The sequence below is a fragment of the Daldinia childiae genome (genome assembly GCF_008694065.1).
Source record: "Daldinia childiae strain JS-1345 chromosome Unknown Scaffold2, whole genome shotgun sequence".
Lineage (NCBI taxonomy): Eukaryota > Fungi > Ascomycota > Sordariomycetes > Xylariales > Hypoxylaceae > Daldinia > Daldinia childiae.
In genome coordinates this window covers 7,138,068-7,153,342 of record NW_022984643.1, presented here as the reverse complement: position 1 = coordinate 7,153,342, position 15,275 = coordinate 7,138,068, and the positions used below count along the sequence as shown (strand labels likewise).

At 45.6% G+C, this 15,275-nt stretch overlaps 6 protein-coding genes across 6 annotated transcripts; 3 read left to right on the top strand and 3 right to left on the bottom strand.

The window, feature by feature from the left end:
* Positions 1–509: 509 nt before the first annotated feature.
* On the top strand, positions 510–2,152 carry GL218_02761 (uncharacterized protein; the record flags this gene model as incomplete). Its single annotated transcript, XM_033579296.1, has 4 exons — positions 510–670; positions 736–1,103; positions 1,156–1,512; positions 1,572–2,152. 4 exons carry the CDS (start codon positions 510–512, stop codon positions 2,150–2,152), a joined length of 1,467 nt encoding a protein of 488 aa, XP_033437724.1.
* Positions 2,153–2,438: 286 nt separating this feature from the next.
* Positions 2,439–2,850, bottom strand: GL218_02760 (uncharacterized protein; the record flags this gene model as incomplete). The annotated part of the gene is made up of 2 exons (XM_033579295.1): positions 2,439–2,599; positions 2,691–2,850. The coding sequence occupies 2 exons, from the start codon at positions 2,848–2,850 to the stop codon at positions 2,439–2,441; spliced, it is 321 nt and encodes a 106-aa protein (XP_033437725.1).
* Positions 2,851–5,161: 2,311 nt separating this feature from the next.
* Positions 5,162–8,410, top strand: GL218_02759 (putative ubiquitin-conjugating enzyme protein 17; the record flags this gene model as incomplete). Its single annotated transcript, XM_033579294.1, has 4 exons — positions 5,162–6,332; positions 6,513–6,556; positions 6,611–7,886; positions 7,995–8,410. 4 exons carry the CDS (start codon positions 5,162–5,164, stop codon positions 8,408–8,410), a joined length of 2,907 nt encoding a protein of 968 aa, XP_033439485.1.
* Positions 8,411–9,099: 689 nt separating this feature from the next.
* GL218_02758 (putative NAD kinase 2, chloroplastic) lies at positions 9,100–10,509 on the bottom strand (the record flags this gene model as incomplete). The annotated part of the gene is made up of 1 exon (XM_033579293.1): positions 9,100–10,509. The coding sequence occupies one exon, from the start codon at positions 10,507–10,509 to the stop codon at positions 9,100–9,102; it is 1,410 nt and encodes a 469-aa protein (XP_033438613.1).
* Positions 10,510–11,438: 929 nt separating this feature from the next.
* GL218_02757 (uncharacterized protein) lies at positions 11,439–12,638 on the top strand (the record flags this gene model as incomplete). Its single annotated transcript, XM_033579292.1, has 2 exons — positions 11,439–11,491; positions 11,570–12,638. 2 exons carry the CDS (start codon positions 11,439–11,441, stop codon positions 12,636–12,638), a joined length of 1,122 nt encoding a protein of 373 aa, XP_033438615.1.
* A 609-nt stretch (positions 12,639–13,247) lies between these two features.
* On the bottom strand, positions 13,248–14,683 carry GL218_02756 (uncharacterized protein; the record flags this gene model as incomplete). Its single annotated transcript, XM_033579291.1, has 4 exons — positions 13,248–13,605; positions 13,672–14,120; positions 14,187–14,430; positions 14,490–14,683. 4 exons carry the CDS (start codon positions 14,681–14,683, stop codon positions 13,248–13,250), a joined length of 1,245 nt encoding a protein of 414 aa, XP_033438614.1.
* Between the last annotated feature and the right edge of the window lie 592 nt (positions 14,684–15,275).

Sequence of the window (15,275 nt, the reverse complement as noted above, 5' to 3'; positions counted from 1 at the left end):
GGCGCGATAGGTCATTCAATATTCGTGGTCGATTATTGAGATTCATCGTACTACTACGGCTAGCCAGCTATCTCAAAACTGTTACGAAGTATCCTAATAGCGAAATCTTCCTTATAATAGAATATTAATGAGTTTACTTCTTGAGTGTAAAGTGCAAGAAAACTAAGGCATCGTCTCATTAGAATTTACATAAGGTTGGATCTTGTTTAATTTCATCACTAGGTGATTGTTTATTGGTGGAAATTTATCACCACCAAGATCTATACTCCCACGTTTACCATCCGCATGCCCCTGCAGCTTTCGGTTTATCCCTTGAAGATATGTAGCAATGCAGCTGTACAGACAAGCGCGCATGTAACATTCCCACTCTATTTCTAAATTCATCCAAAGCTAACGAAAGCAATGTAGGATCCGTCACCCAATCAGGCCAATTTCTCGTTCAGATGCTTGACGTATCCGAATAGGCTAATAATTGCCCAGGGTATAAGTATGATCGACATAGTCTAGTTATGTTTTCTATCAGCATCATGGCTTCTTATTTCGGAAAGTTGATACTCTTTCTCACTGCGGTCCAAAGCGCGACCGCAGCGGTGACTTTTACCGTCCCCAAGCAAGCACATACAGGGGGGTATAGATACGCACCTCTAGACCCTGCACCAGTTGGTATATCGTAAGTTATGGAGAATCAGAATCTTATCACCGCTATAGGTTAGGTACTCATCAAACCCCTATTAGTTTCGAGTTCTTTGCCTTTCCATCTTATTTTTCCAATGTGAGCGCCACAACCCAGTGTCTTTCCAATTGGAAAGACTTGACAGGAGTTTGGCCACCGATACGCATCGGCGGAACCACGCAAGACAGAGCCCAATATGACTCTAAGACCTCGGCCTACGTCGTGTATAGCGTTTCCAATCCGGCTGACGCGCCCGCAAGTTTGACATTTGGCTCGAGCTTCTTGACTTTAGCAGGAACTTACGCGGGGAGCGTGGTAGTGGGATTGAATAGGGGTAAAAATAACATCCAGAACACGATCGATGCAGCAAAGATTGTAATATCTGAAGTGAAGAACTTGCTTGCCATCGAACTGGGTAATGAGCCGGAGTGTATGTTTTCGATCTATTCAACGATTCATCACCAAAGCTGATCTCTTCTTAGACTATTCCAGGAACGGTCAGCCTATTGCTTCTGGCGGCTGGTCCCCATCTATCGATGCCGCCTCGCAGAATAATTGGGCATTATCAGTCGGCTCGGCCGTCCAGAAATCGCCAATCATTCAAGCCGGCAACTCCAACGATTCTCCTCCAACGTGGGGTGCGGCAGAATTGATCGCGACAGAAAATGCAACCGTCAAGAGCTATGTCAAGACATATGCCCATCACAATTATCCAGGAGGGAGCGTGAATTCGCTGATGAGCCATAAAAGTATATCCAGCAATTTACATGTCTTCGACGCCGACGTAGCAGCGGCGTTGAAAGAGGGCAAGCCATACGTTTTCGGCGAGACCAACTCAGGTATATATTATTCCAATCGCCAAAATTATTTCGCACAATATTAATTAAACTTCTCTTAGTATCCGGAGGGGGAGCTGCTGGGGTGTCACCCACCTTCGGAGCAGCGCTGTGGACTATGGATTATGTTCTCCGTGCCAGTTACAGTAACATATCAAGGACATACTTCCACCATGGAACTGTTGGCAATTGCCAATACTGCTTTTGGGGAAGATATAGCATGGGGGCTCCGTACTATGGTGCGTACGCGGCAACCGCGTTATTAGCAAAAGCATCTTACCTCACGGCTCTTGACGACGGGACCAACAATTACGCAGCATATGTCTCATTTGGCTCCGACGGCACGCCTCTACGAGCGCTTCTGTATAACTCTGATTACTTTAGCGGAAGCGGTAGCCGTTCTTCCCAGTCATTTAACATTGGCGGTTTATCGGGAACCTCGCTAAAGGCCAAAAGACTGACGGCAGAGAGTGCCATGTCCAGAGTGGATCAAGGTGGTAAGGTCACTTACGGAGGACAGACATTTACTGACGGCAGCTGCAAGGTTGCCGGGACTGAGAGCACCGAGTCTCTATCCGTTTCCAATGGACAAGCAACTATCACATTAAATGCTAGCGAAGCCTTATTGATTTATTTACAATGAGTTGGTTTTATATCATGTAGATTAGGTAGTTTCATAGCAGACCAAGAAGATATGTTGTGACCTAAGGAGGCTAGATGTTCTATAACTTCTCTGCTACGATGTCTCGACTCATTGTGTGGAATCCGATCAGTAGTAATAAACCAGAATTGTAATAAATTCGGCATTACTACACACTTAGTACTCCAAATAACCTTCTTAATCCGACCTCTTTACCCTTGCACAAATCTCAAATAAATGGATGTGCTACGTATATCTCTGTGCCTGTGGCTCACAATGCACAAGACGTTTAGAAGCGTTCCTTATCCTTAACTGGGATGTCTGAACCCGTTGTCTTCTTGTACTGGTCACGAATATAATCGGAGATCTGCTCATCCTTGGCTTGCTCAACAGCACTCTCGTTACTCTGGTCTCCTTGACCTAGTACGTGCTCTTGTACCCAATCAATTCCTACATGTAACATATGTCAGGTATAATGCGAGATTCGGGTAAATATTAACTTGAATAGAATGACGGGCCAGGCAATTATAAACTCACGCACCTTTATCGAGGGCATCTTCGCTCTTTTCGCTTTCTTTACCACCGCCAGCTACGGAGTTGAGTTTGTCCAAAAAACCGGCGTTGGGCTTCTGCTGCCCATTCTCTGGGGTCTTCTCCTCATTTTCGTCTTTGCTACCCGTGATCTTATTGATGAAATCCATAATGAAAGTAATGAATTTTGGAGTTCTTTACAGAGACAAGTTACGGTTCTTATTAGAATATATCAAAAATCGTTTTTGAAGATAAGAAGAACAACAATTGACAGGTAGTAAAAGGTAAATCAAGAAATATATATCGGATTGGGCATTGGCAACGTAAGTGGCGCTAGGAAGAGGAGTGATGTCACGGGGTCCAAAAACAAGGGAAGTAAATTCTTGGCGGCTTCATTCAATTGCACTAGGAATGCAGTCTGCAAATAATGGATGATTTTCCATGATGGATTTAATAATTACAAGAAGTTACGTTGATGGAGATGCCCCTTAGCACCAGTTCATTAATTGGACTATGTTTTAGGTAGGTACCTACCTTAGGTAATTAATCTATCGCGTACCCAAAATCAGATATCCGTAGCCTTAGGTAAGTTCAAGTACTTACATGTAAGTACCTCATGATGCTAAGATCCATCCCGGTCAACAAATAAGATACATAGGTACATACCCCTCACAGTACCCTTTTGGGGTAAATTATCTACCCCGCTGCGGCTGAGGTAAGTACCTACCTATCGACATATCATATACGTGATGAAAGGTATTTACTTCCTTACACCTGCAATAATTTGAAATATTAAAACACAAGTGCTACTTTACTGCTTATTACATACTGCATACCATAGTGGGAAAATGCGAGGGGCAACAATCATTGTAAAGTTCAACAATCATTGTGTGGCCAACAATCATTGTGTAGGTAACATTCATTGTGACTTATCTAGTACGTATCGGGATTAGCCCGGGCTGCTAAGCTTTGTCTTAATAAGTTGAAACATCCGTGCTTTGCAACTGTCCAATAGTGTAACTAGTAAACTCGTAGCTCGTAACATATAATGTAGCACGTAATCCGTAATCCGTAAACCTCGTAGTTCAATTCCTCGTATGTGTAAAAGATTTTAAAAAGTAATAAAAAAATAAAAAAATTAAAATAAAATAAAAAATAAAAAATGTAAAAAAAAATGTAAAAAAAAATAAAATTTTTATTTTCTTCAATATTATCCCGGAATATCTTAAAGTCCGAGGTTTTCTGTAATATACCAAAATCTGACCAATCAGAGCCCTCCCTTTTGGTGGTGCACGGGCCACACAATGATTGTTTCCCACACAATGATTGTTTCCAACACAATGATTGTGTAATGAATCAATCATTGTAATATAGGACAATCATTGTGTAAATGCTGATAGTCCCGCTGCGGTATGTTTTTATAAAATGCGTGTAAACTTGCCCGAGATACTTAGGTACATATATCCCTTTTTAACACAGTACAGATAGATAAAATACCTAAATAATTTTAAGTAGACAAACACCACAGGTACCTACCACTTACACGCGGAGCAAAACAAATATGTGCGTCACGTAGTACTTTACTCACAATACACATAGGTACTAAGTAAGGCACTTCCTTATCATTCTAGTAGGTAGTATGGAAGGTATCCCAAGTCCGTAGCATAGCAATACGTTGGTGGATGACTCGAGTTCTTACTTTATTTCTTTTTTTAATCAATAAATACAAATTACTTTGTAAACATTATATCTTCATACTTTCACACCTCTTACCAAAGACCGCAAAAAAGTAAAATATGCAGGTCTTATTCTTTACTTATTTACTCTTCGCCATTCGAGTTTTACATTTTAATGAATACCTACCTACAGCCTTACGGGTTGACTCCTCTCCCCTTCTGTTTCTAAGGGAACCGTAGGACAGTACTAAAAGGTATGTACCTCCACATGATCAAGCTGAGTCGTTTTATTCTTTACCGTCCAATAGATAAAATATGTTGATTTACTTGCTCACAAGCTACACTGTACCCCGCCTAGAAAGACCAAGTTTAGTACGAGAACCATCAAGTACCAATAGTCTTAAACACGAATGTAGAAAGAAGTCGACACGCACCGTTTACATTAACTCATGCGTGTTCACGTATCAGCAAGCATTTTCTCGTTAGTACTAACACGCGTTATCTTACTAGGATAGTTCAGGTATTTGTGTTCAGCCTCTCTCCCCCGACGATAATATTTAACAAGGCTAGGTACCTAACTTATGTCTGGCCTATGCCTGGCCTGTGCCTTGAGATACTTCAAAAGGGTTGTCACATTAAAGCGAACAAACCTTCCCGTTTATCAGCAACCAAACCATATCCTTCCTTAGGTATTTATATTACCTACGTGACCAGCGGGTAACACAGACACGGATACTTGCATTCTCCAACTGAATGAATCCCTTTACAGCCTAACGGCCATACGGAACATACTTAGGTATTCGTAATGGCTCCTAACTTAAAAGATATCAAGGATATCTCTGCCCGGATCAGCTGTTTCGGGCGAAACCCCAAAGATCAAGGTTCGATTGATAACGGCAAGCCGTCTCAGGTCCCCAACTCAACTATGGCGAAACCATCGTCAAATTCCATCCAACCCAAATCGCATGGGCCACGCAACCAACCGTTTGCAATGTTTCCTAAAAAAGATGATAGCAACTTACCGCCGCCGCCGTCTCAGAATCCATTTATCCCTGGAGCCGTATCAACATCCTCGAGCAAGCAACTCGCACAGTTACTGAATCCGTATGTCGTTGCACAACCACCCGCAAGTGGAATTTCATATCACGCAATGTCGCTAGGTAACCCCTCGGCGAGCAAGCAGTCAGCAAATAAACCAAACTCTGGAAGTCCTTTTACTCAGATCAACCCGTCTAGTAGCATACAGCTTCAAAAGGGTCATGGCTCTACGGCATCCCACGGCCATTCCGGGCCGTCTCCATCTCAAGGACCGGGCGCGTCGGCTAAGAAATATCAAGCGTCTATCTCGTGGTTTCCACAATACCCAGAGGGCAATCCTAATCTGCACACACAACCTGCTCCTCCCATAGCCTCCAATGATCCCATAGATTCGCTATGGGGTCAACCATCATATTTCTCAGAGCCTTTACCTGCGCACCATATGCAGCCTCTCCCTCTAGGCATCCATCCAGCAGAGCCCCTAACTGGCCACCCACAACCTCTCCATTTAGCAGCCGGGTCCAAACAACCTCCAACGTTGAATAACCAATCCGGACTAGCCTATGACCAGCAAATGTGGAATAGCTATTATCTCGGTCAATATGGCACGGCACCGCAGTACTTTGCAGTGAATGATTTTGAGATGTTCTCTCCCTTTCTGCAACCAGGTCAGGAACCTCAAGACGACAAGATGGAAATAGACGGCGTAAGCCTCGAGGACAACAGCGAAGACAGCAACGAAGACAGCACCGAGTCGACGGACCCAGAGCAAACTCCCGAAAATACAGCCATGGTCGAAACAACTTTGGCTGACTTGAAGCCCTTGGGATTATTCGTCCTAGGACTCCTTAATCATGCCTGTGCCGGATGTCATAAAAAGAAGACCATGGGGTCTGAAGATGTTGTGAATATGACGGCAACATGGACTAGTGGTGATGGTGAGTGTTTTCTAATACAATGGTATTTTTCTTTTAGCCTCTCGTGTCAACAATTCCCTCTTTCATCTATGACACATTGGTGTGAGCAGACTCTATCTACTACAGAGCCATGGCCTTTCTCCTTGAGATGATACCCTCCATACAACCCTCCATGCATTACTCTATTCTAACGTGACGTAGGGAAAGTTAGCCTTGGTCTGAAATGTCAGGAAAAGTACTGCCAGGTAATCACATGTCTCGGTTGTGGGAAAGCAATTCATTCCACTATGACAAATAAGCCAAGCGATACTCTCAAGGTTGCCGGAACGAGTGCCACTGTGCAGTGGTGCTGTGATGATGGCAGACTGGCCGCAATCTGGGCCCTTGCTTGCGGTTGGAAAGTCCCGAAGTCGAAGTCTCGAGCTGGTTATATGATCACAAAGGTGCGCGGAAAGGTTAAGATCAAGGAAGCCTCAGTGCTCGACAAGCTACGAGGACCCCACCCGTCGGCCACTGGGAAAGGAGTCGGCTACGGCGACACGAATACTCCTCATGCTTATTTCTTTGGACAGTATACACATCAACCTAAGCGTTCGATGCCAAAAAGGTCCATGGATGCTAAAGAGGACCTCACGCGCGAAATTTATTTCAGGCTCTTAGCTCTCCTACTCCCATCTTGCAAAAGAGTAGCACAGTTTGACACCTCACCGCCTAGCCTTTTATCGCACATAATCTCGCGCAGCCCCTTGCTAGAAAACTCTGCAGTGATGCTCAGCAACGGCTCCATTGACGAAATATCATCTAGAAGTCAACTTTACGATTCAGTATTGGACTTTTTCGACGCTTTAGGAAGCCATCCAGCAACTGTCGACTTAGTATACACTGACCGTAACATTTATTACGAAAATGGGGGCAATCTTCTGGAGGCCTCGCTTAGCCCCGAGAAGAGCAAAGGCAGAATTGTTCCGAGGGACACGGGAAAGTCTCTAATCGAATTGCTAGGCAGTATGACGGCCCAATTAGAGACTCTCCTCCGGTATGCCCAGGGAAATCCTGCAGAGTTCCTGAACTCCGAAGGACAGAAGTTACTAAAGCTTAGCCAACGTGTAAGCGAGATGTCTACTCGGCACATCGCAAACATGCAACAACTTCAAACGGCCATGGATATTACTGAAGACAAGTCGGATATTGACTTTTCCGAGTGGCATCGCGAAAACTGTGTCAGAGACGTCCCCGACGACGCGGTCTTGCGTAATTTCGCCTACGCACGAGAGGCAAATAGAGAACCTACCGCATGGCCCGGAGCGCGTGGGCGTATGAAGAGATTGATCACGGAGATAACTACGCTACAAAACTCACTACCAGAAGGCATCTTTATATGTCATGGATCTTCGCGGCTTGATATCATGAAAGTCTTGATCATGGGTCCTCGTGGTACACCCTACGAGCACGGCCTGTTCGAGTTCGATTTGTACTGCCCGATAGACTATCCTAAATCCCCACCAATGATGCTTTTCAAGACCCCGAACGGCAGCAGAACGCGCTTCAACCCAAATTTATACCAAGATGGCAAAAGTAAGTGATACCCCCAAACACTATATACTTGCACTCGAAATCGACATGGATGCAAATGCTTCGGAGACGATTGACGACGAGATAGTTGCTAACGTCAGATGTTAATAGTTTGCCTTTCCTTACTCGGTACGTGGCCTGGGGAGCCTTGGAGGGGAGATGAGTCTACTCTACTCCAGGTGCTTGTCAGCATACAGGCCATGATTTTCTGTGAGGAGCCGTGGTACAACGAGCCCGGCCGGGAGCGCAGCATAGACAAACCAAAGTCGGACAGCTACAATAACCATGTTCGAAGCATGACGATGCAGTATGCCCAGCTACCCTGGGTCAAGGCAATCAATGCGAAGGATGAAACTAAAGACGCAGTCGCCGGACCTGGTATGGTGCCGGTGTGGAAGGAAACAGCCCGGCTATACTTGCGCGCAAACACGAAGGACATCTTAAATGCGATTAAGGGCGCAGGAACGTTGAACACTACAGCAAAAGCCCTTAAAAGCGCACTTAAGACTAGCGGCTATTTGGATTAAAAGATCCAAGAATATCACTCTAGGGATGCGAGCGCTTCTAAGGCGAATGGTTTCGGGAAATGCTTTAATGAGGTGGGAGCTATTTATCCTGCTCGCGTTTAGTAACATGAAGAGAGAGGAGAGAGGCGGGCTTTTGGTGTTGGCCCAACAGATACAAATAAAGGCGGGATAGCCCTGGCCTCGCCAGTAAGAAGGAGAGAGAGGAAGAGAGCACTGGGATTTCAGGCTCCCCTAGTAGTTAACCAGTTGAGTGAGATACTGGAGATTAAGTCAAGACGATGAGGATGCAAACATTGACGGATGGGCATAGTAAGGTTTGCTTACCTGTTTTCTATACGGACACGGATCAAGTACATGCGATAATTGTATCTTCCAGCTTCGTAGCTTTGTAGATTAGGTAGCTGCTAAATTGCACTCAGCTCATGATACATAGACAATCCGACAATATCAATGCGACAGTGAGATTTCAAGATAAAAGACGTAATTTCTTTTCGGGTGTCTTTAATGTCATGAAAGATAGGCACCTAGGAAGTAGCCGATGAATTCCTGGCAAATAATAGGGTGGGAAAAGGGGTTAGACATTGACATGCTCAGGGTAACATTACCTTTAGGTCTCTCAACGAACTCATTAGTCAACACGTACTCATGCTATAAATCTCAGATTCTGATCCCCAATACGGACATAAATTTTATTGGCCGTCACCAAATGGATAGTTGAATTTGAGCAGGCCAATTAATCCACCAACCCACCCGTCATCATCCTCCGCAATTCCATCTCTATCACCGTCACCCTTGATAGGGGACCTGATGACACTAGGCACCCCTCCAGCCCAGCTGCCGCCAGAAGTACGGCCAACAGTCTCACCTTCGACACGGATCTCCATACCAACGGTTACAGCAGCCCTTCGCTTGCCATCAATGCTAACTTCAAGTTCGCGTCCGCGGTTTTTCTCGCTCAGCTTAAGAACTACCTTGGTGTTCAAGGGGAGGCCAAGCGGCCGAAAGCTGAGACTGCGAGCGCATATTGGAGTGATCAACAGCGTTTTGACCAACGGGTGCATAATACTACCACCGGCAGATAGTGAGTAAGCTGTGGACCCCGTCGGCGTGCTGATCAAGATTCCATCGGCCACGGCCTCCGTCAGGAAGTGATTATTTACATAGACGTCGATGATGGCAAGGTGCGTATTTGGACCACGATGGATAACAAGTTCGTTCACGGCGTGGAATGGTCGTGACCCGGTTTGTCCCTTATTCCTCCCTATAACATTTAAATCGGCAGGTATCCCCGAGGTGGACTGCTGCGGCTCGGCGATCGGGGTTGGTATGAGTTGCTCGTTTATATTGACACCCGCAGCGTTATAAACTCCAACCTTTAACCGATGACGTAGAAGAATTTTGCTAGATCGAGTAAGACCCATGCTCTTCCCGCGGAGGCCTTCCCAGCTACTATGAAGACGGCCTTCGCCTCCGTCAGGCCGGCCGTTGGTAGCAAACTGTGTATGAGGGCCCTGCAAATCGGATACAGCAACATGGCTTCCGCTCATGTATACTTCACGCCAAGCGCGTTTAAATTCTTCAAACTTCCACTCGCCTAGAAAGCCTAGCGACCCCATGCTGAAGGATAAGATGGGAGGCACGGACGCATGAAGACTGAAAAGGCTAGCTGCGCGTAGAATGGTTCCATCGCCACCCAGGGTGGTCACGAGATCAATCTTGCGAGGAAACAAGCTTGGATCAGAAGTGTATATAGGAAAAGGCAGGGACTCGTGCATAGTAGAAGCAATTCGGCGTTCAAAAACGAGATTCAGATCGGGGTATTCGCTGTGAATGTGGTTCGCAAATGAGATAGCAGAAGCGGTCACCTTAGGAGCATGTAGCTTTGGAATGATCAAGATATTCCGTGGCGGTTCTGGCCATTGTAAAGATAGCAAAGAAGAGGTTGAACTCTCCTTATACGCGGGCAGAATGCGCTCGGGAAGTACAGAAGCATCGCGAATCTCGCGACGACAGGAGGTGAAAGAAAAAGATCTCACATCCTGACAGCGTTGTATAAGCAGACCTTGGCGGATACGGGAAAAGCTCCGTCTGAACATCATCTTCAAGTTTGGGTCTTTGCCTAGACCGAGGACCAAATACTCACGGTCCTTCTTTTCGTTTTTTCTTTTCTCCTTTTCCAACTTGAAATTTCTCAGCCGCTACAACTATCGTATGTCGCGATTCACGTTGTCAAAGTAAATGCAACGACAACTAAACAAGATATGATAGTCGCAAGAGTCGCATGGTTTTAGATAGAAGTATCGGATAGAAGAAGTATCGCGAATAACACTCATCTACCAATTCACCCCATGATCGAGCAGCCGAGACCCTCCCCTTTTTCACAATATAGCTCGCAGTAGCGATGCAAACAATAGACGTGGAATTATACCATCTCAAATTTCTATCGTTGTATCTCCCGTTAGTATTGTTATGATTGTCGTCATTAGGAGAATAAGGCAGGGATGTCTGTAGTTTTGATCCGATGATGAAAAAAGGAAAGAAAATTAAAATAATGGGGAAGACCGAGTACCGAACAGTTTATCCTATCAAACTTCGCACGGTATCTTTATGTCCAATATTCAATATTCAATAATCGATTTATATGAAGCTACAAATATGTAATACGTAAAACGGGAACCATTCGGGGTCCGCTAATGATTAAAATAGGAAACTTTAACAGTTGACCAGTTGGAGAAGAGCATCGTGAAAAGCATCACGCAACATGTAAGTTTTTATTATATGTATTTCTAGCGAGCAGTTTCTAGATGACGAAATATCACTCGGTTAGATCGACTCACTTTTACTGTAAGTACCTAACATAGCGTAACCGTAGGTAGAATCTGTCTCTACATAAATGACTCGATTCTCCCAAAGTTAGATGACATGTCCTTAGGTGGTATTCATTCATCTTTTTAAAATCAATATACAACCAAATATCAACCTCACATATCTATATAAATCTATATAAATCTTCAAAAAGAGGAACATCATGGCCAACTCAACCACCAACCTACCGTTCAACGTCGGTGTCATCGGTTACGGGTAAGACATTTTATTTTGCTCATCTCATCTTACCTATATACTGCTCTATTAAGTTCATTCACTTACCTATCTCCCCAGGTTATCCGCTACCATCTTCCACATCCCATTCATCACCATCACCTCAACCCTAAAACTTCACTCCATCCTACAGCGCAACCCCAGCCAGTCGGGAAAGTCGGCCCCGCGTGATCATCCCGACGTGAAGCATTTCACCTCTCTGGACCAATTCCTCGCCGACGCAGATCTCGACGTGATCGTCATCACCACGCCCCCCGAGACGCACTTCTCATTTGCCCAGCAGGCACTGCAAGCAGGAAAGCACGTCCTCGTAGAGAAGCCCTTCGTCCCGAGCGTTTCTCAGGCAGATGCCTTGATCAAACTCTCCAAAGAAAAGGGTCGATTGATCTGCGTGTACCAAAACCGCAGATGGGATAGTGACTTTCTAACAGTGCGGAAGCTATTAGCCGACGGCACGCTAGGTCGGATCGTTGAATTTGAGACGCACTTTGACCGCTTCCGGCTGGAGAAGCCGTCTACCTGGAAGGGTACGCTGGGTATGGATCAAGGCGGCTCGGCGCTCTACGACCTAGGCACTCACCTGATCGACCAGGTATACGTACTATTCGGGATGCCACGGAGCGTTTTCGGCATCTTAGCCAGCCAGCGGGACGGGGTCTTGCTAGGGCCGCAGAACCCGGATCTAGACCCCGATAGCGTTACCGCACAGCTATTCTACGACGACGGCCTAGTCGTTTTCGTGCGTATCGCCGGTGTGAGCGTCGAGACGCGGCAGCCGAGATTCTGGATCAGAGGTACCAAGGGTAGCTACCGCAAGGATGGTCTCGACACCCAAGAGCCCCAGCTCCGGTCCGGCTTGAAGACGGATGATGCTAATTTTGGGCGAGAGAGTCCGGAGTGGAATGGAAAACTTACTCTTGTCGGCGATGATGGTAGTTTTCGCGTACAAGACTGTCCAAATGTGGAGCCTGAAACCTACAGTAAGCTCTTTGAGCTCTTTGGCGAGGCCCTTGTTCGAAATCGCGAAGAAGATTTACCAGTTCCAGCATCGCAAGCGAGAGATGTCTTACGAATCATTGAGGCTACTAAAGAAAGTGCGAGAAGCCAGCGCCAGGTTCAACTTTCTTAGTGAAATATCTCTCCCGCGGTTCTTTCTTTAATAGTATCGAACCGATTTATATATGCTGCCTCTGTCGCCTTGTTCCTAGGTTGAGTAGGCTTCGCAGAGAGCGTCATATACATACCATAACGTATGTTCTTCCAAGAACCCAAATATATCAATTTTCATGATCAATAATAATTGTTTCTGAAACTGGCTCTATCAATTTACCTGTAATTTACATGAAAGTGGTCTTGGTTATTCCGACCTTCCCATATGTTGCCCGTGTCGTAAGTTTTACATGATCGTCGACGTACGTACCCAAATCTTGATGTTTCGTAGATACTCACGCTAGTAGAGAGGAAATATAATAGATATTCACACAAACTATTTCCTACAGAATATCATACCCCAAACCATTAATCCACACGGGTTAGAATATCAGGCTATCAAAAGTTCAGAGCTATGCATTCGCCAACCCAATCCGAAACTCCCATCCCCTATGTTACATATTCTTCATGGTATCATTGATGTATGTCGTCGCTGGTATCTAACAGTAATTCTCTTCGTCTCTCACCATATCTTATGCAATACCCGCACAGATTATCTATTAGCAAGCAAGGGCCCGCTATCAGTCGACTAACTACGTGCGAGGGTACGCAGAGTTCTCAGAATGAAATTAAATATCAGCCCAAACGAACCAAGCATGACGAAGATTTTGCCGAATTCCCACCAATACTGAGTTCGAACCTCCGTCTCGATATGACCCTTAATCCCAGCCGCATTTGCCGGAAATCGTCCTGTAGAAACATACTGCTCGAGCAGCGCATCCTTCTCATACCATCGCTCACGAAGCCATTTATCGAAATCCTCTTGGTTATCCAAAGGCATATCTGCTAGAGCAAATCGCCTCCAATAGAAATTGACCGATTTAGGAGGCCGTCCCTGAAAGTAAGTACTCGATAGGGTAAAATAGTTTTCTCCGTATTTTCCGCGGCTAAGTGGCATGTCAATTACTTAAGACCATAGAGAATTACAAGAAATAGCAAAGGGCGGCACATACGGAACACCTTCGTAGGCTACGGTGCAATCATACACGTAGTCCACGGTCCCCTTAAGTTCGTTAAGGCAGAAGAACATGCCGGTACTTCGAGGTAACATCAAATGCTCCGTATCCTTCAGTCCCGTCTTGGCGGCCCATTGAGCTGATTTGATTCGGCCGTTTGAAGATAAATTAGTCCCTTCAGGGAAAAGCAGTAACCACATTGGGTTCAGATAGCTTTCGCCGTCAGGGTCCGTGTGCTTCGTTTTCAGCTTCCTAAGCCTGTGGGCTAGACGGGGTTGATCAACGGCCATCTTGCGTGACATGAAAATGAAGCCGAGAAACATGCAACCTGGTCCAAGGATGGGAATTCGCTTCAAAGACTCTTTTAAGATGATATAGATGTGTCCGTGCATGTGAGGGTTGTTCGTATATCCAACCCACCACAGATACAGCCAGTCGGTATAAATCTGCGACAAAATGTACTTGTCAGCCATTCACGTTCTTTGGCGTAGGCCATCAATCTGGTTCCAGACCTGGTGGTTCGCAATCATAACCATGCGCTCCGGAAAAGCGCATTGGACCCTGCCATCAGGCGACAAGCTAAGCTGTCCGGCAACAGAAGAATCACCGCTCATTCTTATCACCGTAGGCGCCCACCACTGCGTCATGGTAGTTATCAATAGGCCGAAAGATGCCTTCGTCAAGGACATATACGCATAGTAGAGGTCGCGGTTGGCGTAGTATAACGGGGAACCGATTATTTGAGTAAGGTGTATGCTGTATACAGATCAGAGAGGTTCCTATTTCTACCTAGGCTATACGATGAGGAGTCATACGACAAACAACCACTTGCGAAATAGACGAAGACCGAGACAGCACGTAGGAACGCCCTAAAGCGGCCGTACTTAGCCTTGCCTGCAGGGTGACCAGTGTTCGAATCTAGGGTCGGACCGGAAACGTCGGCCGCTGATTTCAGGTTCGAGACATCGCCGGGTAATGGTGGACGTCGCCGTAGCTCCGCGGAGTTCATGGTGATAAAACGCGACAGCATATGAGAGTAGAGAAGAGGTTAATAGTATATGGAGGGATGAGGTCGTCGTAGGGTCGTAGGGAGGGATAACGAAGGGCTTAGCTAGAGCTTAAGCAGGTTGAGAACGGCAGTAGATAGTAGAACCTCAAACACCGCGGTCGACTGTCACGAGCAAACGTGTGTGGGGTCGCATCGACATCCTAGAAAAGTAGAATTCTAGTTAGATTAGAGCCGAGGCGATGAGTAGATAGGTAGTGGACACAAGAGAAGGGAAGTGGATAAATATGGCTAGTGGCAAGGCGGGGAGGTTAGAATAGTCAACATTCTTAGGTTCCATTTAAGACCGAGACACTGGCAATACTGGCGACCTCGTGCATTTTTAGAAGAAGATGGAATGTGTGTATAGGTATACATATCTAGATAGGTGATAGGCATATAGATCTAGATACGGTACTTACCGACAATTCCGAAGAATAAATAATGGAGTATTAAACTCCGAGATCCATGTTGAAGTTATCGCAAGTATTATGCCACCTTTTTTATATTTTAGAGTAGAGTCGTTGGATAAGAACATGTACCTATGTGAATGAAT